The sequence below is a fragment of the Zymoseptoria tritici genome, chromosome 13 (assembly GCF_000219625.1).
Source record: "Zymoseptoria tritici IPO323 chromosome 13, whole genome shotgun sequence".
Taxonomy (NCBI): Eukaryota; Fungi; Ascomycota; class Dothideomycetes; order Mycosphaerellales; family Mycosphaerellaceae; genus Zymoseptoria; species Zymoseptoria tritici.
This window is the reverse complement of record NC_018206.1, coordinates 542,854-565,552: the sequence shown is the minus strand read 5'-3', so window position 1 is coordinate 565,552 and position 22,699 is coordinate 542,854. Positions and strand designations below refer to the sequence as shown.

The following is a 22,699-nucleotide window of genomic DNA, read 5'->3' as shown; positions in this document are numbered from 1 at the left end:
TGCCCGGTCGAACTGGTGGTCTTCTTTGCGGCAAGAATGCCTCATGCTCCGTGCAAAAGTGGTGTGATGCCATCTGTGCACTACTGTCCGTCCTTCGCTGTTGAGTCCTCGCGGGGCATGTAGATAGATGCCAAAATCTTCTCGTGCACTTCGGGATCTGAGAGACATTTCTCGAACCTCCCTAGATTTAGTGACGCAGTCAGCGCTCATTCCCAATTTGTTGTTGTACGCCTTACCCTTTGGTGCGGCCCCTTGCTTGATCAGCCTGTCGATGAGGTGCTCGTCGGCTTTGCGCAGTCCTTCCATGTAGCGAGCCACAGCCATCTCATCATCCATAGAGCTGTCCAAGTATTTCCAGCCATGATCTTTTGCTGCTTTGACAAACACTTCTGCGATTTTCCTGTGGCCAGTCGCAAGCAGCTGGAGCAGTTCCGGGGTTGATAAATAATTCTCCTCCGCTTCGGACGGGGTGCTCGAGGTATTGTGCTCCATTGTGGGTGTAGGTCGAATGCGCTGCAAGATTAGATGCACAAATGTCGATTTTCGCGAGTTCTAGCAGACAGGGGGCAGAGGTGTTTCGTTGATGAACGACCTGGAAGCTATCTCCGGTTCAGCCCTTCCTGCTTCGGAGTGGATGTTGTGGTGGATTCCTTCGAGCTTTCTTGTAAAGCTCGAGCTTCCGTAACTGCACATGCAATCCTGCACTTGCACATCGAATTCGAACTTTCGGAAGGAGCGCACTGAGAAGGAGATAGCCTGGAAGTGAAGGATAGTCTTGCCAAGACTTTCACGTGCCAAACTTCCTTGCATCCTTCACACGTTGCACGTGAACTTCTTGAGTTAGAGCGCAGTGCGAAAGGGCCCCATCAAAACAGACTTCCACGGAATCTTTCTCACAACAACATCGAACATTCGATCCTCCCGCGTCCGCAGAAAAGGCTCGGATCGGCCTCAAACGATGGAGCATGGATTCGTGAGCGAAGCGCGCCGCAAGTGGACGAACATTCTCTTGTGTCAACCCATCTATCCAGGTCTGCAGGACTGCCGCGAAGCGCTCATCCAGACGTTCTCTCATCTGCCCTCAACCCCTCCGACTGCGGTTCCAGCCAAAGAGTGGGATGATGAAGTTGTCGGGCGTGTCGAAGGCATGGAGAGCCAAGCAAAGGGTAAGTCTAGTCCTTGGACTGTCGAGGATATCTGCACATGTGCTAATTCCATGACAGAGATCGTGCTCCTTTACAGAACAGTAATGGCCGGCAGTCCGCAACCATTGCAGCAATCGGCATTCGCATCTGGTGGCGATGGCCAATCTAGTGTCGATCTGGTCCTGGCGCATCTACAGCAGAGTGACGAGAAGCACCCGGACTCTTCGAAAACGAGCCAGTACAAAGCGCATTGCCGCGGAGACGAAATGCGCATTGTTGCGAGCAATGCTCATCCTCCAGCGATGGGACTCATGGGCCCACCTCCCCAGCGGCAAGCCGGCTCGACACTTTCTCCTGCTACGAGGGGTTACATCATCAAGGGCACTGCTGAGAATCGCAAACGCCGTACTTCTGATGCTGGCATGCCCCTGAGCAAGCGCAACTGCGATCCTCGCCGCGGTGGGGCCTCGCCTGAGAGCTCTGGGACCGCCCTTCTTGCATCTACGTCAGACAGCCGGCCTCCACCTACGACCGTCACTGCTGCTTCAGCTAGGTCTCTTCCGCCAACATCTGTCCGATCTGTCCGGGATTCGGCCGCTCCTACAGCGATCCCACTTCTCGGAGGATCCCAGATCGCCGGTCAATACCGATCATCCCCAACTCCATTGCGCATCCTGAAACAGATATGCCCATTTCAAGTCAATGGTAAGAGGCTTGGCTTTTGTGAGAGTTTGAAGGATGGGCCGGAGAGTGTCAAGCAATACGCTTGTGGCAAGCAATACCATATTTGCGATCCCTGGTGGCGTAACATCCTGAACAACGATGGCACGGTGCCTCCGTGCTCTTTTGGAGGACAAGATGGCAGTATCCACAAGGACGAAGAGGGCGAAGATGTTATCCACGAGCGGGTGTCCTGCCGCCACTGGCTGGACGGCAATTGCGAGTATCGCACCAACGGATGCGATCATGCTCACAATCACCGGAATTACCGCACAAGCATCCGGAAACGCAGGGTACCGCAGTCGATATTGGATGATGTGAAGAACAAGTCTGCGAAGAATAAGTCTGCTTGAGCACCCAACGGGAGAATGGAGGAAGAACATGTCAAAGACACACCCAAAGGGTTCACAGTCGCTTAGACCATCGCATCGTCAGCTTTCGGCAAAGCCAGTAATAAAGCATGAGCATGAATGACCGACCTTACGACCCTCGTTGCCCGCTCGTTTGACTGCACGCAGTAAGTTCGAATTGCATCGTGCTTTGTCAAGTTTTTGAAGTAAAGAAAGGTCTACTTACAATCGTGCATGATTCCCGGGCGTTCTTGCAGCGAAAGTCGCTGGTCTCCGTAGCTTGTTGTATGCTTCCTGCGTATTGTCAGATCTTGATAAATGGGACAAACGCTGCGAAAGAAAGTCTTGGCCACGAATTGTAGGTCGAGCTTCTGCTGCCTCGTTCATATTCAGCCCGGGCCACCGAAGCTTGACGCTTCATCGCCCACAAACAAACGCTTTCGCCAACCCAGTCTCGAGCCATGGAGCACCGCGCCGTGAGCAAAGCGCGCATTGAATGGCTTAAGAAGCTGCTTCGTGCGCCGCTCCGATCGAAAGAAGAGCATGCACGCACGCAAGCTGCCCTGGAACGCACGTTCTTCTTCCTCTCGGCGACTGGCGGATCCGACTGGCTGCAGCAGGAATGGGATGGTCGAGTGGAAGCCATGGTCAATGTGATGCACGCGCGAGCACTGAGTAAGTCACCGCGTGGCCAGCACAAATTTCTGAAAATCAGTCACTGACCATCCTGCAGGAATCATGGACACATACCTTGCCTCGCCGCCTCTCCAGGAGTCCACATCGCCGGCATCGGCACCTTATTCTGCTGCCGCAGACCATGCCCCAAAAGTCGATGCACGCCCTCGAGAGACCGACCACCGCGAGCAACGTGACCGCGTGCGCACTATCATCAAGAGAAATCATACTGGTCCACAGCGCCTCTCGACTTCTCCTCAAGCCAACGGTACCGGCAGCAACCGAAGCGCATCCATCAGAATCAAAATCTTGGAGCACAATCAGAAGCGCCATCGCCCTGATGACGATCTGTCACCAAGCAAGCGCATTTGCGTCCCTCTTGAAACGCCAATCTCACAACCCACAGATGTCGCTTCTACATTAGTCACGTACCCGCCGCCATCGACGCCCCTATGCCGTCGGCCTCGACCTCTGGCTTTGCCAGGCACCGCCGGCTCTTTCCTTTCGAGATCGACCGCTGCTCCGACAGGCCCGCCTTCATCGACGGTGCAGAATGGAACCGCACAGTCACCCTCCTCAACGCCGATTCACATCTTTACTCAGATCTGCAAGTCCCAGCTAAATGGTTACATCGATCATTGCGCAGACGCGCCGGTGATGCACCGATGTGGAAAGCCGATTCACCTGTGCAAGGTCTGGTGGACACATGAGCGGGGCAATGGCCCAGCATGTCCGTCTGGACAGGGCCGTGGTAGAACGCATCTGGACAACCACGGAGGGAAGGTCATACACGAGCGAGTGACCTGCAAAGACGTCTTGAAGGGAAAAATCTGTCCGAAGATCAACGGTGGGTGTGAATTTGCACACGATCACGAGGGTTATCGTCGCCAAATCAAGAACGAGAAGCCGTCCAAGTGATGTGGTATCTGCATGGGAGACTGCGGCGTGGGAGAAAGGACGAAGACATATGAAAGAGGCCAAATTTGAAGACGTAGATACTGAGGACAATCTTGATGGCCAAAATTGGCAAAATATGAAGAGATGCAAACATACCATGCCCTACCAGCGATCTTTTGAAACTCCGTCGACAGTGGTGCCGTTCCCATTGTCCGCTCATGATATGCTGATGCCGCATGAAATCCCTGAACGAGGCTTTACGAGGCTTTGAAGAAGCCCCGGCATATAGCGGCATGTGACGGCGACTGACCACTTGGTGTTGCTGCCGTTGTCATATTCCCTCCTGTAGCGACTGAGTCTTCGCGGTCGGCAAAACTCGTGCAGTGTGTTATCAGCTTGGAGGCGACGTGTCGAGAGCGTCACGAACGGCATTCAATTGGTCGCGTGCGACTCCTTCGTGGCGGCTTCGGATTGCTTTCGGTAGCTTCGCCTAGCGCTCCTTCCAGCAAATTGGCATTGCGATGCTTCTTGCTCGACGATTGGCATTATCGAGCCAGCAACGAGGTCTTGGTGGCGTACGACATGAGTTATTGTCCAGAGCCGTGATAGACGATACCGCTCCGCGAACGAGGTGTTTGACCAAGTGTAAGAAGTGTCTCGGAGTGAAAGGAGAAAGACGTTTCACAATGGCCCGGAATTAGTTTCGGCCCGTCGGCATGGCGCAGCTTGAAGGATCCAAGCCTTGCCTGGCTCACGCGACAACCACCGACTTTGTCTCCTCTTCTACATCTGCGGCTTGGAACTCTACAACCAACACCCCGGCCTACGACGACGTTGTGCATAGACCTCAACACTCTGGACCAGGACTCTTTACATCAAGTGGATTATTTCCTTGCGGGCAATTGTTCAAGGACCTCACGTTCTTCAAGAAGACACCAACAAGGAAACAGAACGACGGCCGCCTGGATGTTCATGATTGAGGATTGAGACAGAGCGAGAGATAACAAAAACATGGCACAACCGGCTGGAGCAACGCCCGACTTGGGCCGACCGCAGTCGCAAGCTCGCGCATGGTTTGAGCCTCTGGTAAGGGGAATTTGAGGCGTGTCTTGAAAGCACACAGCAAGCTGACCCGCTGAACAGCTCGTCGTGACAATAATGGTCACCTCCCTGATCGTAAATCGAGATCGCAAATTCAGTCTATTCTCCAACCGAAACGAACCCGTCAACGAGGCACTCATGAAGAGCGAGGACATCGACGATAGCAGCAGGGGGTCTTCAAGATCAGCAAGTCCCAACGGACCAAAGAATAGCTTGGACCTACAACGATCCATTTCAGGAAGTGGGATCGAGGTCTCGCGGATGAACTTCCCCAGCCGGATTCTGCAGAAGTTCCCCTTCCTGGTCGAGATGTTCTACTGGGCGCTCAACTTCATTGCATACTCCATGACAAAGAAGATCGGCGCTGCGTTATACTCAAGATACGGCGGAGATGCGGTCACACAACTGGCTCAGGACCACGGCATTGCTATCCTCAACTTCGAGCACAACTCCCCAGCCAGCATATTCTTCCCAGTCAGCGAGGTTGAGTTTCAGCAATTCCTCCTTACGAAGCACTTGTCCATCATGACAATCTTCAACCAGATCTACTCTCTGGTCCACATTCCCGGAACCGTGGCCTATCTCTCCTGGTACTACTACAAAGCTCCCTCCTACGACGCCTTCGCCGTCGCTCGCCGGACCATGACTCTCGGCAACTTCTCCGCCTTCTTCATTTTCAGCTTCTACCCCTGCATGCCACCCCGTCTCCTCCCCGAATCATTCGGCTTTAAGGACACCGTCCGTCAGGAACACGCCGAGAGCGTCTGGGTCGGCGGCTCCAACGTCAACCAGCTGGCCGCCATGCCCAGCTTGCATTTCACCTACGCCTTTACCATCGGCTGCACGTTCCTGTACACCTCTGGTCTGCTGCAATCATGGCGTGGCCGCAGATCGGGTCGCTCGCCGTTCTTCTCATTTGTGTATGTGGTCGCTGGCATCCTCTACCCGCTTCTGGTGCTATCTGTCATTGTGGCGACAGCGAATCACTACTACCTCGATGCGGTGGTTGCGACATTCAGCGTCGCGATGTCGTTTCTCTGCAATCGAATCTGGCTGTTCCTCCTGCCTGTGGAAGCTTTCCTGCTCCGCATGCTCCGACTGAGGAAGCCAAGACCGTCGACGAGGAGGATCAAGGCGGAGCGCCCGAGTGCGGCCACGAGCTCCAGTTTGGAGGTGGCTTAATCGTGGATTGGATTCGTCAAATTGCTTTTATCTTTTCCATCAACGCAAAAAGCGATGCGTGCATTCACGCCGCGAGAATGGCAAGGGCTGCCTTTAGCGCGTGCTTTGTTTTGTCGAGTCTGACTCCCTGCCTGTGGGAGTTTTGGACATAGGGTGTGTATAATGTGAACAGCGATCGCGGAAACACGAGCTATCGAATCAGAGAAGTCTACAGGGTGGAAGAGACAGGACCGTGTTGGCATTGATGATGAGTGTGCATAGAGAAGCGGACATGCGCCAGAAAACTATCTGCATCAATTCAGATTCACTCCGATATGCCACAGTGTGATCTGAGCATTGAAATGTCGTGCTTCGACGCGTGATGACGCGATCATGAATTTCTCCAACACGTCGTGACATGCAGAACAGCTACCACCAGTCCAGTTCGATCGTCCTGAACACAAAATACTTTGACATCGGCGAAAAGTGACTTGCCCATTGGAATCGTCGACGATCTCGAACGAGCGACCCCTGCTGCCCTGTCTTTCCCTTCGCCAAGCTTTTCTGTATAACGCCACCTCAACTTGTCGAGATTGTCCTTTCACAAAGAACACTCCGATAAAACACGATTCCGACAAGCCCAAAGGAGAAAAGAAATCAACTCTCCGCAGTACCCCAGGGCATCAAGGACAATCTTTCAGGCTGGAGCATAACCGGCGTGCTAGAAATTTTCTGAAGAGTCATCACAGACAAGCCAGGGCAAAAGAAATCGAACTTCACATCGACTGATCACACTTCTTCGGCCGATCGCCCGGTGCAGACTGCCAGCGACGACGACGACAAGGGCATACATCGCATTGAGAGTTCGACTGGCGTGTTGGAAGTGCATCCCAAGGGTTGACCGGATCGGGACGAACTTCGAGGATTTCTACAAGCTATCGCCACGAATCGCTGGATCTCGGCTGGACACCTGGAACTGCAACAAGATTGTAGAGACTGTGTTGGATTGCCGTCTTGACACAAACATCCCCAGGGCAGATTGATATCCGCTCCGGTTCTCACCATGTCGTTCGCTCACGGACCTACCAACCATGCCCTGCGCGCTGTCTCGCGCTGTCAGCTCGGCGGACCATCGCGATGGCTTGTCACCTTAAGCGGGAGCGAGAGTACAAGAGGGACGAGAGACCTTTCTTCGTTCTCCTACCTTCCTTGCAGCCCAGCCAGGACAATAAAAGCAACTCTCGGAACATCCCATCGAAAAGCCATGCCGTCCGCGATACGATCTCCTTCTCCAGTACGGTACTACTCCGTCCAGACAAAACACTTGAACGTCCATGTTTCTCAAACCCGCTCCGCATCAACCTCCAACCACCCACCCTCCTCTCACCCATCCTACGAAGCCCTCGTCGTCGGCGCCGGCCCAGCAGGAATCACAGCCGTCGGAAACCTCCTCGAACAACAAATTCAACCAATCCTCTGGGTCGACGGCGCCTTCAACGGCGGGCGTATCAATCGCGCTTACCGTGAAGTACCGTCCAACACAAAGGTGAAGCTATTCGTCGACTTTGCCGAAGCAACGGCTCCGTTTCGAGATATTGTGGGTGGCAAGTCTCAGCCGGAAGTGTTGAAGGCGATTCGGGAGCTGGATCAGGAGAAAGGGTGTGATCTTGGCAGGGCGGGAGACATTTGTTCGATGTTGACGGAGGGGTTGGTAAGGACTCCTGGTGTTGTGGCGGAGAAGGGCAATGTCAGGGAGGCGATATTGAACAGTGGGGAAGGTGGATGGTCTGTGGCGATCGCGGCGGGGAAGAGTCAGCCCGCGACGACCGTGCAGACGAAGCGGGTGATTCTTTGTACGGGCTCGCACCCCTCTGAGCCAACTCTTCCTGTCGACTTGCCGGTTCAACACATCGAGCTGGACGACGCCCTATCGCCAACGAAACTGTCCGCACTAGTAGCGGCGCTGGGTCCGACCACAATCGGAGTCGTCGGAGCCTCCCACTCCGCCGTCTTGGTCCTCATGAACCTCACCCGTCTCGCCCTGTCCAGCAAACCCGACCTCCACGTCAAATGGTTCACCCGCCACCCCCTCCGCTACGCCGAGTACGAAGCCGACTTCATCGCCCGCGACAACACCGGTCTAAAAGGCGAAGCAGCAGCCTGGGCAAGGGAAAACCTCGAACCCGAAACAATGCCCAACAGCCCAGTCAAGAACGTCATCACGAAAGTCGCATACGAAAAGGGTGCCGAAAAGGAGACGTATGAGAAGGAGATGAAAGATTGCAGTCACGTCGTGCAAGCGGTTGGGTATACACGTAATCCATTGCCGACGTTGAAGGACGGGAAGACGGGGAGGGAGATTCAGGTGGTCTTTGATCATGATCGGGGGGTGTTTAAGTTTGCTGGTGGGAAGGAGGTTGTGCCGGGTTTGGGAGGCGCGGGGATTGCGTTTCCGGAGAGGGTGGTGGATCGGAAGTATGGGCATGAGGAGTTTAATGTGGGGTTCTTTAAGTTTATGAAGGCTGTTAGGAGGTGGGTTGTTGAGGAGTGGAAGTGAGCGTGGGAACAGAGCCTCTGAAGGGAGACTTGCGTTTAGGGAGATTTGGTCTGCTTGGCATATATGGAAGAGCAGGGCGTTGTGCATATGGGACACATAGAGGCATGGCTTGGGATTCTTGTTGCGTATTGAGCGAATAGACTACGTTGAGATTCTGGCCGTCTATAGTGAGCGACATTTCAGCATTCCTACTGCCCACACACTCTTGTTTACACATTCTTGTTCATGCCGTTGGAAGCCCTGTGTACTGTCATACCGTGAGGGGTCTTCACTGCTATCGTTGCGTCTGCCTGAGGCCTGACCATTCTGTGTGTGGAGTACTAGTTCGGTTCGAGTAGTCCATGTCGTAGTAAGACTGGGCATCATCGCTGATTGGGCAAGATGCCTGGGGAAAGTGGGGAAGGAGCATGGAGCTCATCACGTTCGCAGAGCTGACCGTCTCGCTAACGACGTGCTGCACACCAACCAAGACCGGTACAAAGCGACCATCGACCAGGGAGGGCATCTGAACGCAGCGGGACGCAGACATTGACTGAACCGAGAAGAGCAAGAGTGAGCTCCATTCACACCGACGACGGGCCGACGTACTCCCCGCGACTGGACAACACCAAACAATAGCATCACCACCCTCACAACACCCTCATACCACACATCCACCCCTACACCCACGCCTGCTCGTTACAGCAAGCAGACACATCTGCAACCATGTACACCCGTCGCCTCGTACCCCGCCTCGCGGCATCCACCTCCTCCTCCACCACCACCCCCTCCCTCCGCACCTTCACCACCACCTCTCCATGGCTCAAAGCCCCCGCCCTCTCCGACATCAAACCCAACGACGCCCAAACCTTCGCCGCCAAACAAAAAGCCTTCCGCGACAACCTCGCCGAGCACCACCGCGCCAAGAAAGAAAAAGACAGTCAGTCTGCGTCCATTAATGCTGCATCAGAAGCCGCTAAGTCGTCATCTTCCTCCTCCTCCTCCTCTTCTTCCTACATGTCCTCTGCTGCCTCCATCGTCGACAACAACACCCCCGTCGCTGCCAAAGATACCCCCGACGTCGTCACGCAGGGTCTAGGCTCACTGAATTCTTCCGCAGAAGCCGAAGCCGCGCGCGGATTGGAGTCCTCCTCTGCTGATGGGAAGAAGAAGGGGACGGGATTGTTTAGCAGTCTGATTCATGGGACTGAGGAGGGGAGAGAGATGGATCGTGAGATTGAGAGGAGCTTCTCCCAGGTTCTGGCGAGAGGCAAGTATGTGCATAGTATTGTGCTGCATGAGGTGAAGCCGGATAAGGTGGACGAGTATGTGGAGTTGGTCGGGGGGTGGTATCCGAAGGTGGCGGATGCGGCGGAGAACAAGGTGCATCTGGTGGGCAGCTGGAGGACGGAGGTGGGAGATTGCGACACATTCGGTGAGGATACCTTGAGAATATGGATGAAGATTGGCACTGCTGACGCGATATGCTACCCCAGTCCACATCTGGGAATACCAGCGCTATGAAGGCTACCACGCTTCCCTCAACACGATCCAACACCACCCCGACTTCGCCGGCTTCGACAAGAAACTCAAGACGCTCATCACCAAGAAGGAAGTCTCTCTGATGCAAGAGTTCCGCTTCTGGCCGACTTCTCCGCCGCGTCAGCTCGGTGGTGTCTTCGAGTTACGGTCATACACACTGCACCCGGGTAATCTGCTCGAGTGGGAGACCCATTGGCAGAAGGGATTGGCCGCGAGGAGGGAGGTTATGGAGGGCGTTGGAGGTATGTTCCGGATATGCTGGGATGGTGTGAGAGATGGAGTGCTGACGTGACACAGCTTGGTTCGTTCAAATCGGTTCTCTCAATGAGGTCCACCATCTGTGGCAATTCGCGGATCTGGAGCAGCGTCGCGCGAACAGAGAGCAGAGCTGGAGTGTGCCCGGTTGGGGCGAGACGGTGAGTCTAATGGAGATGTACATGATGTACACGAGGACTTCGGACTGACTTTACGCGATTGCAGGTCCACAAGACAGTCCCGCTTATCCAGTCCATGAAGAGCCGCATCATGATGCCTCTGCCGTGGAGCCCGATCGGTTGAGCAACGCATCTTGCATGTAGTGTATGAAAGAGCAGGCACATCAGGAGGGCGGTAGTCTATGCGGTTGGAAGAAGTCCGAGAATGTGTCGGTGTACGGAGTAAGCGAGAGGACGGAAACATGAAAAACGAAGGGGCAAAATGACACGGGAAGAGGCATGGATACCACAAGCAGAGGGAAGCATAGGCTATTCTGTGCGAAGGCGGGCGCTCTTGACAGCGAAGAGGCAGGACATGGCTGCTTCTCTCCCATCAACACGAGCCCCGTCGACAAGCTCTAGACATGCTACGCTGGAGACTCGAGAGAACTGGGCAATAGTGAGCCTGCTTCGGCCCTGCACAGTAGAGCAGAGTTGAGCATAGCATATCATATCATATCAGCATTGTCCCTTTCCACGTGCACTTCGCTCTGATGCACTCTCTTGTCTCTGAGCCGCAATGCCCGCCATCACTTCTATCAATTGCATATCTTGATGCACGTGTTCCCGTCGAGGCTCGAGGAATCTAAATTGTTTTCGCGACTCGGCGACGTCATTTGGCAAGCGCGACTCGAAACTTGTAAACCTGCCAAAAAAGCGCGAAACTCGACCTCACTTCATCAGGTCTGAATGCTCTGAGCAAGATACAACATTTCACTTCTTTCCGGAACATCACTGCTACTGGGAGACACTTTCGATTGACATCCTCGGCTCACAGCGAAGAGCTCCTGCACGCACGTTTACGCGTCGACTATAAGCACAGCACAACACCGCCAAGGTGTCCTCATCAAGATGGGCTACATCCGACAAGAACAGCTCCCCAAGCTGAAAGAGTACAAATACTCCGGTATGTGTTTAAGGTGCCTCACTCCAATGTCTCGGCACTCACCACTAACACCCACCACCAGGCGTCGACAAATCCCTTCTCTCCCAGTACATCCTCAAACCCTACTGGTGGTCGCAAGTCGTCAAACTCTTCCCCTTGACCGTTGCGCCCAACGCCATCACCCTCCTCGGATTCTCCTTCGTCATCATCAACATCCTCACTCTTCTCTACTACACTCCGACTCTCGACCAGGAATGTCCAAGCTGGGTGTATGCGTCGTGGTCGATTGGCTTGTTTCTGTATCAAACACTGGACGCGATTGATGGCACGCAGGCTCGTCGCACAGGACAGAGTGGACCGCTGGGAGAGCTGTTCGATCATGGTGTTGATGCACTGAATACCGGGCTGGAAGTGCTGGTCTTCGCGGCTTGTATGAGGTTTGGGATGGGATGGAGGACGGTTATGATTATGTTTGGAGGTGAGTTCCTTCTTGGCCCAGATCTGAAGGCGTCATGATACTGACCACACGACTCAGGCCTCCTCACCTTCTACGTCCAAACCTGGGACGAATACCACACCCACACCCTCACCCTCGGCCTGGTCTCCGGCCCCGTCGAAGGAATCCTCACCCTCTGCATCGTCTACGGCATCACAGCCTTCACCGGCGGCTCCTACTGGCTACAACCCATGCTCCCCACCCTCGGCGTGCCGCACTTCTCCTTCCTCCCCTCCGTCTTCTACACCATGGACTTCGGCGACTTTTACATGTGGTACGGCGGCCTGATGCTCATCGGCAACGTCCTCGAGTCCTCCCGCAACGTCCTCAAAGCCCGTCGCGAGCGCGGCCAACGAACCCGCGTCGCACTCCTCGGTCTACTCCCCTTCGCCGCTTCCTGGTTCTTGATCATCTCCTACCTGTACCTCCAACCCATCATCCTACACCACCACCTGGTCCCCTTCATCCTCTACGTGGCGCTGATCAACGCTTACTCCGTCGGCCTGATGATCACAGCACACCTCACCAAGTCCTCTTTCCCCTACCACAACGTCATCGTCCTCCCGCTCGTCTATGGCGTGCTGGACAGTCTGGGACCGGTGCTGCAGAGGAATGTCGGGCACTGGGCCGGATGGCCAAGTTCTCTGGGCGAGGGAACGTACCAGGTCGCGTTCATGTTTACGTGTTTGGGACTCGCGGTGGGTGTGCACGGGAGTTTCGTGCTGGATGTGATTGTGAGCATTTGTGATTATTTGGATATTTGGTGTTTGACGATTAAGCATGAGAATGTGCCGGTGGAGGAGAAGAAGAAGAAGTAGAGCGTTCGAGGAGGAATGGAGGAATATGAAGGAATGTGGTGGAGAGGGAGTCGATGGGAAGCCGAGAAGATGGGAGTGGAGAACGTGAGCTGATGAGTGAGGAAGAATCGACGACTTTGGGAGCAAGAGGTGTGCAGCTGATCCAAGGACGAGACCGGAGGGAGTCCGTCCTCGACCAGAGAGGGAGTTCTCAAACATTATGTACGATAGTCCTGACTCGGCGACGCCAACAAGAACGACACGACCATAACATGATGACTCAGCTCGCCACGAAGTAGGTCCTCGAGCTTTGAAGTTTCGCCAGGCACCATTGGAACTACCGCAATGCATTTCGCCGGCAAAAAAGCTCTAAAGCTCCCGATGGAGAAGCACCTCACGTGCCCTCCTTCCTCGATAGGCAAGTCTTTCCCCAGGTCTGTACAGTCTCCACAAATCCCAGCTCTATTAGCTTCCGCACCACTGCGATCGTGCATGTGCACATGCGTCGAGCCGCATCATGGCTCATCGATTGTCCACTTATCAGTCGATGGATGAAGGGAGGTGGAGGCGTATAAGTACCCCATCATGGCCCTTCGCTAGATGATGTCCGAACAACCGACATCCACCTCCATCTCTGTGGCGAAGCGTCGCTTCTTCGAGACATTGTCGCGGAGGAAGATATATACTGGTTTCAAGCACGACTAAGACTTTCACTCAACCGACGAAAAGTGAAGCTTGCAGGGAATGATCTTTGAGCGACGAGGAATCAAGCTTTCGAACGACGATCTAAAGATGGTAGGTTTCGACTCTGCCTGGCCTTTTCCGCTCTTTGCTTGGAACTCAATGGTATCGTGGACTGATGACGCTTCGGGAAGTAGGATACTCTCAAACTCGTCTTGGCTTCGATGCGTGATGTCGTGTTCTCGATGAGGGCGCCTGAGACGGGGTTAGAGATTCGACCTGGGGTTCTGGTGGTGGCGTCTGATGAGGATGGCGAGGATGATCGTGGGGCGGGATATGGAGGGAGGGCGGATGAGAACGGACCGGAGGAGGGGACGATGTTAGATTAGAAGGCGAGGGAGGCATGATGCAGGATGGAAGAGGAGGAAGCTAAGCTCCCAGCTCGCGAGGCGAAGGCGTTGCAAAGCCATACCACTGACATGTGAAGTACGAGATGCTGGAGTCGGGACGAGATGCGAATGACACAGGGTCGAACAGAGAAGAGCAGAGGAATTGTGCAAGCTGTCTGTTCTGCTTTGTATAACTGACTCCTCCTCTGGTCGCATCAATGCTCAGGGTTGCCGACCTCAAGTCTCGCCCATCAAGGGTTGCCGTCGGTACCCGCGACGGTGTTGTCAACGTGGAGTCGCGTGAAGATCTACGTAGGCCCAGCAAGACTCGATATCCGGTTTCACACAGACTCGTCCAAAGGTCTTGTCGTCGCAGCAGACCAAGTCCGACGAGCACCAATTCCCACCCTGTTCACAAGGCACTGATGATTCTGTCAGTTCGACGTATAACCGAGACCGCACGAGAAGGCACGTACGTGTGCACTGGTTGGCAACGCAGTGATTTTGACCACAGCATGTGGCGCCGGCTTGGCATCATGCTGGGAAAGGCGTCAGTATCCGTTGGAGGAATTGGCAGCAATGGGAGGATGATGATCTGCGTGTCGTTGGTGCCGGAAATGCAGGGAAACGACACCTGGCGGCGGCATACACCGAGAGCGGCCGCAGCGATGATGAGCCGGGTGGACGTGTGGAGCTTCATCTTTGGTTTTGGGTCGTTTGAGTGTTTGGAGTGTTGAAAATATTCATAGGTTTCGTGGTGATCGGAGCGTTCAGTTGCCGGAATTGGGAAGTGCCATTAGATGGGAAATGGGACTGAGGATTTGGACCGGAACGATGGGTACCGATCGCGAGTTGAAAGCTGCTTCTCGAGCTTGGAAGGCTTAGCGACTGTATCTTCGCAATGCCAACAGCGGTTTACAGGTCGTCCGTGCTGCATTGTTCCAGTGACCGGGTGTTCGAATACAAGCCTGTTCGTGTTGACCCAGCAGTGGATTGGTAAAAACGTGCCGCAATGCTGGCAGTCGACGAATGCCAACTCCAACCAGGTCGCGACTGCGTGTGATGCTCGTGTTCGCAAAGTTGGCCCCATGACGATCCTGGACGGGACTTCGTGTCGATGCTGGCTGACAGTGATCCGACCGCCCTGCTTTCCCGCCTCACTTTCTTGCTCGCCGCACTCCACACTGCCGCCGCATTCGTGTTTTAGCCACATCTCCGGACCTCGCGCACAAAACGGGTCCTCAGACCGACGACGGAGCTCCTCACAATCACCCTGCTTCTTACCCTCCTCTCCGCCGTCCTCGCAATCTTAAATCCTCCCTCCCTCCGTCCCTCAACGAATCATCCCTATTGCCTCAAGTACTCTGAGGAGGGTGCGAATCGGCGAGGTGGGGGTGGTTAACGGAGAAGGGTGGACGAGGGGTTGGTGGGCCCGGATGGGTGTCCAGACCATGTTGGACTCACATTTCGGCCAGGGTTGAGACTCGCCAGGATGACTATTTCGAGGCGCCGCCGTAGACCGGGAACGCGCTGTACGAGTTATTACCGCCTCCTCAACTTTTCAGAAGTTGCGCGATTATGGTTTCCAATGCAACGGGGTAGTCCCGACATTTCGAAAAATGATGTGATCCCGTTGGTGCTGCGGTTGCAAGGCTGTGGCCTGTTCGTGGTGACCTTTGACGTAGCTCCCTTCCGCGTGTCGGGACCATGCTCCAGGCTTGGACGTTTCGGTTTGCCAGGCTATAACCATCTTCCCGTCCGCCTTCCCTCTCATTTGCTTCTTGTCAACGCTCCGCTTCCACGCTTGCAGGAAAAGATAATTACCTCACTCCAGACTTCGAAGATGCACTTCTCCAAATACACCATCTTCCTCGCTCTAGCGTCGCTCTTGCCCGTCGCCTTCGCCGTATGTTCCGCCTCTCATCCTCGCCACCATCGCCCTCTCCATTAACCACCACGCCACAGGTCTGCAAAAAACCGGACACCACCATCGACAAAGACCCAACCCATGCCTGGGGATCTTGCATCGAATACTACCCCGGAGGAGAGATTTTCGGGTATTGCAATGAGGTGCGTTTCCGTCATTCATACTCGCCAAAGAGACTTCCCTTTCTGACCGGCGGTGTGTGCAGCAAAACCCATGCCAGGACACTACGAAGCCGTGCAAGCTGAGCAAGGATGGCAGGACGTTTGACTGCCCGATGTATCCGCCGTAGATGGCGGGGAGATGGACGGGAAGATGGGTGTCGTGTCTTTTGAGCGCTCTTGGAGGTATGGCTCGGTCGATGTGACGGCGGCGGCGACTTTCCCGTGTTGTTCACGTTGGTGCTGCGGGACCGGGAATGGGATGTATGCATGGTCCAGTCGAGATATGAATTTCGCTTTGCTAGTAGGTTCTGCTTGAAGCGATTGAGCAGCAAAGCCTTGGCTAGCTTGCAGCCGGCGTCTTCCCATGTCGATTCGCGCTGGTGTGAGAGGTTGGTCCAGTCCAGTCGAGATTTGCTTTGTCGATACATTCCTTCTCGCCGTTATCTTGACTTTTGGGTTTGATGTGATAGTACGTGGCCATGCAAGTGATGTCGTACAGTGATCATTGTCCGGAGAAAAAGCGCCGCCGTCGTCGCCGGGTTCTGGCCTGTATCTTCTTGATGTCATCCTTCGAGCAAAGTTGGTCCGTGGTGGGTGAGGTGGCCCGTAGTGTTTCGGAATTCAGGGCGGTGACCTGTTCGCGATTCCATGTCCGTGGCCGTTCGGGCTGTACAGTGCTATATAAAGCCCTTTCTCATCCGTCCTTCTTTCCACCTTCTCATCCTCCGACGCATTGCAGAATAGCAGATAACTCCAAGACACACCACACAGGCATTCAGAACTCCAACAACAACAATGCAGCTCATCACCACCGCCGCCATCTTCCTCTCGCTACTCTCCGGCGCGCTCGCAGTAGGTCCCCGCCAACACACCCACCTACCTACAATCCACGTCGTGTCCTGAACCAACACTTATCATCTCCACAGAACTGCGAAAAAGCCGACACTGTGGCCGATCCTGGCAACAAATATGGACAGTGCGTCATCGACTACGGAAATGGAATGGGTCGCATAGAAAGGCCGTGCACTCAGGTTTGCTGATTCCTCCTCCTTGTTCTCTCTCCCGGAGTCAGTCTGACGTTTCGACAGCAAAACCCGTGCCAGGATACGTCGAAGCCGTGTATCATCAATCCTAGTGGGCAAGACTCGGACTGCCCAGGGTATCCGCCGAGGGCATGAGGTGGACGGCGAAGGACCGTTTCTGAGGGTTATTGGAGTGGAGTCGGAGCGAATCGTTTTGAGGGTTGCGAATGAGGCTCGGAGCGAATGGTGGAGCTTTGTAATGTCGTGAATCGTCTTTCTGATCTTGTCACTGGTGTTCTGATGGCACCTTTGCGTTTGCTCGGTTTGGACGATTTGGTGTTGTATGGCTTTTTGGAGGCTCAACGCTGAATAACGTAACTTTGCAATGGGAATTTTCGCGGATCGTTTGTCTTGCTCGAATGCTGATTCGTCATCGTTCATCGACTTCCTCCCGCAAGATCGAGGCCTTGTCCATGCGGGCAGACCTTGCCTGTAGAGGATGCATGACGATGCGAGCGAGTGTCCTGCAGGGGAATGATGCTCAACGGCCGGACATCTCATGCCTAGGCAAAGTACCGCGACGTCGGCAAGTCGTGATACATCTGATAGTCAAATTCCTGGCTCCGCTCCACAACGAACACTTTTGTAAGCGCAACGGCGGAAGCGACATCGAGCCGCTCCAACACGCTCCGCCCGGCGCCCTGCCGTCGCCAAAAGTCTACGCAGTCCAGCTCTTCCACACTCCACCCTTCCGCAATGACTCGCACAATCGCAGTGACGACCCGCACGAGATCGCCCGAGTCGCCTTGCCTGGCCAAGATGGCTGAAGCAGCCATGTCGCCCATGCTGGAACGGACGATGTGCGGATGCCAGCCTTGCGCGATGAGAGCTTCGGGGTTGATGGTTACCGTTTCGCGGACAGAGGTCTGTGAGTAGAGAGCGGTGGGAGTCCATGATGGGTTTGGAGTAGGCAAGGAGGATGTCGCGGAGGCCGCGATGCATGCTCCATGAGAGATGGTTCCAGAGAAGGCAGTCCAGGAGGTGGGCGATTATGGCTTGCTCTTTGGAGGGCACAAGCATGGTCACGGTCTCGGAGGGGTTGTTGCGGCAGGGCAGGGCGAGAGTGATGGTGTCTGTGGCTAGTGGCTCTTCCTGTGACAGCTGTTTCCGCGCGGTCATGAAGTCGATGTCGTATACTCGTCCACCGAGCATGTTGTAAAGATGGCGAGCGCCATGAGCGCCTGGAAATCCTTTCGCCGTGTGCTCGTAGTGCTGCTAGTGCAAAGCCGACACTAAGATTAATAGCAGACAGCGTATTCATATCACAGAATCAATGATCGAAGAAATTTAAGGAAAACCGCAGCAGCAAAGCAGATTGAGCGAAAGAAATCGAGACACTCCAAAGACCGCGTACCTCTACCCGCTCATCGTACAAGGCGGAGTGCAGGAGTCGAACCCAATAAAGTCGTTAACGAAGCGCTCGCTTGTAGGTAACGCGGGATTGATGTGGCTTCAGATGGAGTGCTGAAGCAGCAGGCTCGTTCTTCCTCTCTCAGTGCTAATCGCGAGATGTCGTGAGACGTTTCCTTCGATGATGTGCCATGAGGTGGCATGGGTGCGATGAGAGTCTGTATATAGCTGGACTCTGGCCTTGAAGCGAACAGCGTGCCATTCGCAGGCTCTAAGGCTGGTCCGAGAGAGACTGGAAGACCGAACCATCTTCGCAGGCCAATCAAGCCAGTCAGTCCTTGATGCATGTCTGCAGTAAGAGGCTCTGTAATCGACGTTCGTGTATGCGGGCATGCGGGTCAGCGTCGTGGCGCGTACTGCTTCAACTGCTTCAAAGCCTTGTAGACGTCTGTGCGTGGCGGCGGCGCCGAGCAGGCAATGACCACGGCGGATAAGTTATGTCGAACATGATGGGCCAGCGTATATCGTTGATGGAGATGGATGGCAATTTAGATCAAGATTCAATGTCTCATCGAAGAAGCATTTCTGAGGATCGCGCTAGAGAACGTGGACCCGAACTGGACCCGAACTGGACCCCTGGATTGGTCGTGTTCCGCGCCCTGAAAATACACGACACGTATCGGCGAGGATTGGGAGAGAGCGACCCGGAAGCTGAGAGCTGCATCCCGTCCAATCCATTCATACTCCTGTCTTCATCCACAATTCACCTCCTTTGGTGAACTGCTACATTTTCTTCTTTCCTCCCTTCTACTCTTCTTCGCGTGCTTGATTGCTCGCCGTCGTTCATTCACTTCAATTTCATCACGGACGCGTTCCCCTTCAGCTGTCAAGGTTTCAGCGGCTGAAGATCATCCTTGCTCGCCGCATGAGCGCGTGAAGCTCCCCACGATATAGGTCTATCAAACCCTCGAGGGCGACCACCGACTCGAACGAAACATCACCTCCGTCGCCATGGCTGCCTTTGACGAAAAGTCAGCCCCACGAAGGCGCTCCGACCTGCCGCAGTCGAGAACCAGCGTCGCTGCGCCAGCGCCCACCCTCGTCCAAACCAGCCCAGACAAGCCGCCCTATCCCAATGGCACCTACACATCCGTCGGCGTGCGCGACAACAACATCCTCAACCTCAAGAGCAGTGATTGGCAGCTATGCGGAGTCGTCACCCTGATTGCGCTGTTCGTGCGGCTCTTTCGCATCTACCAGCCGACCAGCGTTGTGTTCGACGAGGTACACTTTGGAGGATTCGCCAGCAAGTACATCAAGGGCAGGTTCTTCATGGACGTCCACCCGCCGCTCGCCAAGCTGTTGATCACCCTGGCGGGCTGGCTCGCTGGGTTCGATGGCAACTTCGACTTCAAGGATATTGGAAAGGACTACCTCGAGCCTCAAGTGCCATATGTGGCCATGCGACTGCTGCCTGCGCTGCTGGGAGTGCTCTCTGTGCCGACCATGTACCTCACGCTCAAGGCTGTGGGCTGCAGGAGCGTCACTGCTTTCCTCGCTGCGGGACTTCTCACCTTTGAGAACGGCTTCACCACCCAATCTCGATTGATCCTCCTGGACTCGCCATTGATCGGCTTCACAGCCCTCACTGCGCTGTCGTGGTTCTCCTTCATCAATCAGCATGAGCTTGGCCCGAGATATGCCTTCACTCCTAGCTGGTGGTTCTGGTTGGCCGCAACTGGTCTCACGCTGGGCGCAACCGCGAGTGTCAAGTGGGTTGGTCTCTTCACAATCGCTTGGGTCGGCTCTTTGACCGTTCTCCAACTTTGGGTCCTTCTCGGCGATACCAGGAATGTCACCACTCGCGTCTGGTTCAAGCACCTTTTTGCCCGCATTTTCTGCTTGATCATCATCCCGGTCGGTTTCTACATGGCCATGTTTGCCATTCACTTCATCTGCCTCGTCAACCCAGGTGACGGCGATGGTTTCATGAGCAGCGAGTTCCAGTCTACGCTCAACTCTAAAGGCATGGCAGATGTTCCTGCCGACGTTGCATTCGGTTCGCGCATCAGCATTCGTCACCACAACACCCAGGGAGGATATCTGCACTCCCACCCGCACATGTACCCGACGGGTAGCAAGCAGCAGCAGATTACTCTGTACCCGCACAAGGATGACAACAATGTCTTTCTGGTTGAGAACCAGACTCAACCCATTGACTGGGCGGCGGACCCGACTGGCAACACATCCGTCGTAGGACCACTGGCGTGGGACAGCCTGAAGCCAGAGTGGATTGTTGATGGTAGCATCCTCAAGCTTTACCACCTCAGCACCGACCGTCGCGTTCACTCGCATGACGTCCGCCCACCGGTCACTGAGGCCGAGTGGCAGAACGAGGTTTCAGCGTACGGGTACAAGGGCTTCGCTGGAGACGCCAACGATCTTTTCCGAGTCGAGATTCAGAAGAAGATGTCCGATGGTGCTGTTGCCAAGGAGCGCCTGCGGACTATTGAGACCAAGTTCCGACTGATCCATATCATGTCTGGATGTGCTCTCTTCTCGCATAAAGTCAAGCTACCGAAGTGGGGATTTGAGCAGCAAGAAGTTACCTGCGCTAAGCAGGGAACTCTTCCTAACAGCATCTGGTATGTCGAAAGCAACGTCCACCCCAATATGGGCCAAGACGCCGAAAAGGTCAACTACCGCAACCCGGGTTTCTTTGGCAAATTCTGGGAGCTTCAACAAGTGATGTGGACCACCAACGCCGGGCTGGTCGACTCTCACGCTTGGGACTCGCGCCCTCCATCGTGGCCTCTTCTCTCTCGCGGTATCAACTTCTGGGGCAAAGATCATCGTCAAATCTACCTCATTGGCAACCCACTTATCTGGTGGGCCAGCACTGCCGCCATTGGACTCTACTTCGCATTCAAGGGTCTCGCTCTCCTCCGCTGGCAACGCGCCTGCAACGACTACCAAGATCTCACATTCCGCCGCTTCGACTACGAGGTCGGCATGACGGTCCTCGGCTGGGGCTTCCACTACTTCCCATTCTTCCTCATGCAGCGTCAGCTCTTCTTGCACCACTACTTTCCCGCACTGTACTTTGCCATCATCGCTCTGTGCCAGATCTTTGACTTCAACTTCAACCGCATCAAGGTTGGTGCTTTCACCCTCCGCGACAAGCCTGTCGCAGGATGGGGTGTCGCCACGGTCTTCCTCGCGCTGTCGGTCGTCGTCTTCTCCCTGTACGCTCCTCTCGGCTACGGCAACACATGGACCAAATCCGAGTGCAACCGCGTCAAGCTCTTCTCGACTTGGGACTGGGACTGCAACAACTTCTACGACTCCGTAAGTCGAACCTAATCCCGACATCTTTCTCACCACTAACCCATCCCAGTACGCCGAATACTCCCTTGCCGTCCCCTCCGCAGCCGGCGCCGCCGTGCAGACCCCTCAAGCAGCCGTCGGCGGTCCCGCCCCACCCGTCGCTGAAGATCCGGCCAAAGAAGTCGTCGTCACCCCCGGCGCAGACGTCAACGACGCCGGCGTGGAAGACTACACGGAAGAACGCATCGAGTACCGCGACGAAGAAGGCAACCTCCTCGACCCGGAGGAAGTGGCCGCCATGGAGGGAGAAGTCAGCTTCTCCACGCGTTACGAGACGAAGACGAGGATGGTGGATCAGTATGGGAATGAAGTCGAGGGTGATGGAGATTTTGTCGAGGAAGGACAGGATGTTGAGGCGGGTACCAGGGCGGATGGCGTGGATCAGGAGACGAAGGGAGAGGTGGAGGCTGGGGAGGAGAAGACTGTGCCGGCGGAGAATGTGAGAGTTGCGGAGGATTTGGCGAAGGAGGAGGTTGTGGTTCAGGAGGCCAAGGCAACGGGAGAGGCGAAGGCGGAGCAGGGGAGGGATGAGTTGTGAGTGGAGTGAGGGAGAGGAGAGGGGGGTGTATGATGCAAAAGTGTGAGTGGTGAAATTGGGAGAGGAAGGAAGAATATCTTAGAACAGCCTTGATTTTCTCTGTTTGTCCACAATCCAGAAACGATGAATCCCAGCTCGCTATGTTCGTCTTCTGGCATAAGCCTCCCTTCTGCGTACTCAAGTTTGTCTTGACACTCGTCGCGAATGGTGGTCTGTGGGTTCTGAAATTGACCTCTTGCCAGAGACATGTGCAGTGTAGTAAACATGTTCAAGTCGTGACTCTGTGGTTGACTTTTCTCACGGCAGACCCTCCTATCACGGCCGTATCTTCGTTGCTTCACTAGCACTGTCGCTCGATCATTCTCGAGCCGAGCGATGTTCCAGTCCGCTTACTTTGCCTTTCCC

General features: G+C 54.9%; 9 protein-coding genes across 9 annotated transcripts; 7 read left to right on the top strand and 2 right to left on the bottom strand.

Annotated features, from left to right (window-relative positions):
• Window positions 1-80: 80 nt before the first annotated feature.
• On the bottom strand, window positions 81-492 carry MYCGRDRAFT_97384 (uncharacterized protein; the record flags this gene model as incomplete). Its single annotated transcript, XM_003847539.1, has 2 exons — window positions 81-181; window positions 237-492. The coding sequence occupies 2 exons, from the start codon at window positions 490-492 to the stop codon at window positions 81-83; spliced, it is 357 nt and encodes a 118-aa protein (XP_003847587.1).
• A 466-nt stretch (window positions 493-958) lies between these two features.
• MYCGRDRAFT_97383 (uncharacterized protein) lies at window positions 959-2,218 on the top strand (the record flags this gene model as incomplete). The annotated part of the gene is made up of 2 exons (XM_003847707.1): window positions 959-1,166; window positions 1,224-2,218. The coding sequence occupies 2 exons, from the start codon at window positions 959-961 to the stop codon at window positions 2,216-2,218; spliced, it is 1,203 nt and encodes a 400-aa protein (XP_003847755.1).
• A 458-nt stretch (window positions 2,219-2,676) lies between these two features.
• Window positions 2,677-3,808, top strand: MYCGRDRAFT_97382 (uncharacterized protein; the record flags this gene model as incomplete). Its single annotated transcript, XM_003847708.1, has 2 exons — window positions 2,677-2,890; window positions 2,949-3,808. 2 exons carry the CDS (start codon window positions 2,677-2,679, stop codon window positions 3,806-3,808), a joined length of 1,074 nt encoding a protein of 357 aa, XP_003847756.1.
• Window positions 3,809-4,927: 1,119 nt separating this feature from the next.
• Window positions 4,928-6,070, top strand: MYCGRDRAFT_50949 (uncharacterized protein; the record flags this gene model as incomplete). Its single annotated transcript, XM_003847709.1, has 1 exon — window positions 4,928-6,070. A coding segment is annotated over one exon (1,143 nt), but the record flags the coding sequence as incomplete, so codon positions are not given.
• Window positions 6,071-7,313: 1,243 nt separating this feature from the next.
• MYCGRDRAFT_51448 (uncharacterized protein) lies at window positions 7,314-8,606 on the top strand (the record flags this gene model as incomplete). Its single annotated transcript, XM_003847710.1, has 1 exon — window positions 7,314-8,606. The coding sequence occupies one exon, from the start codon at window positions 7,314-7,316 to the stop codon at window positions 8,604-8,606; it is 1,293 nt and encodes a 430-aa protein (XP_003847758.1).
• Window positions 8,607-9,311: 705 nt separating this feature from the next.
• On the top strand, window positions 9,312-10,685 carry MYCGRDRAFT_97379 (uncharacterized protein; the record flags this gene model as incomplete). Its single annotated transcript, XM_003847711.1, has 4 exons — window positions 9,312-10,020; window positions 10,082-10,369; window positions 10,425-10,543; window positions 10,608-10,685. The coding sequence occupies 4 exons, from the start codon at window positions 9,312-9,314 to the stop codon at window positions 10,683-10,685; spliced, it is 1,194 nt and encodes a 397-aa protein (XP_003847759.1).
• A 618-nt stretch (window positions 10,686-11,303) lies between these two features.
• On the top strand, window positions 11,304-12,800 carry MYCGRDRAFT_111641 (uncharacterized protein; the record flags this gene model as incomplete). Its single annotated transcript, XM_003847712.1, has 3 exons — window positions 11,304-11,507; window positions 11,569-11,964; window positions 12,022-12,800. The coding sequence occupies 3 exons, from the start codon at window positions 11,453-11,455 to the stop codon at window positions 12,798-12,800; spliced, it is 1,230 nt and encodes a 409-aa protein (XP_003847760.1).
• A 4,722-nt stretch (window positions 12,801-17,522) lies between these two features.
• Window positions 17,523-17,795, bottom strand: MYCGRDRAFT_51389 (uncharacterized protein; the record flags this gene model as incomplete). The annotated part of the gene is made up of 1 exon (XM_003847538.1): window positions 17,523-17,795. One exon carries the CDS (start codon window positions 17,793-17,795, stop codon window positions 17,523-17,525), a length of 273 nt encoding a protein of 90 aa, XP_003847586.1.
• A 1,379-nt stretch (window positions 17,796-19,174) lies between these two features.
• On the top strand, window positions 19,175-22,294 carry MYCGRDRAFT_77815 (uncharacterized protein; the record flags this gene model as incomplete). The annotated part of the gene is made up of 2 exons (XM_003847713.1): window positions 19,175-21,717; window positions 21,767-22,294. 2 exons carry the CDS (start codon window positions 19,381-19,383, stop codon window positions 22,292-22,294), a joined length of 2,865 nt encoding a protein of 954 aa, XP_003847761.1.
• Between the last annotated feature and the right edge of the window lie 405 nt (window positions 22,295-22,699).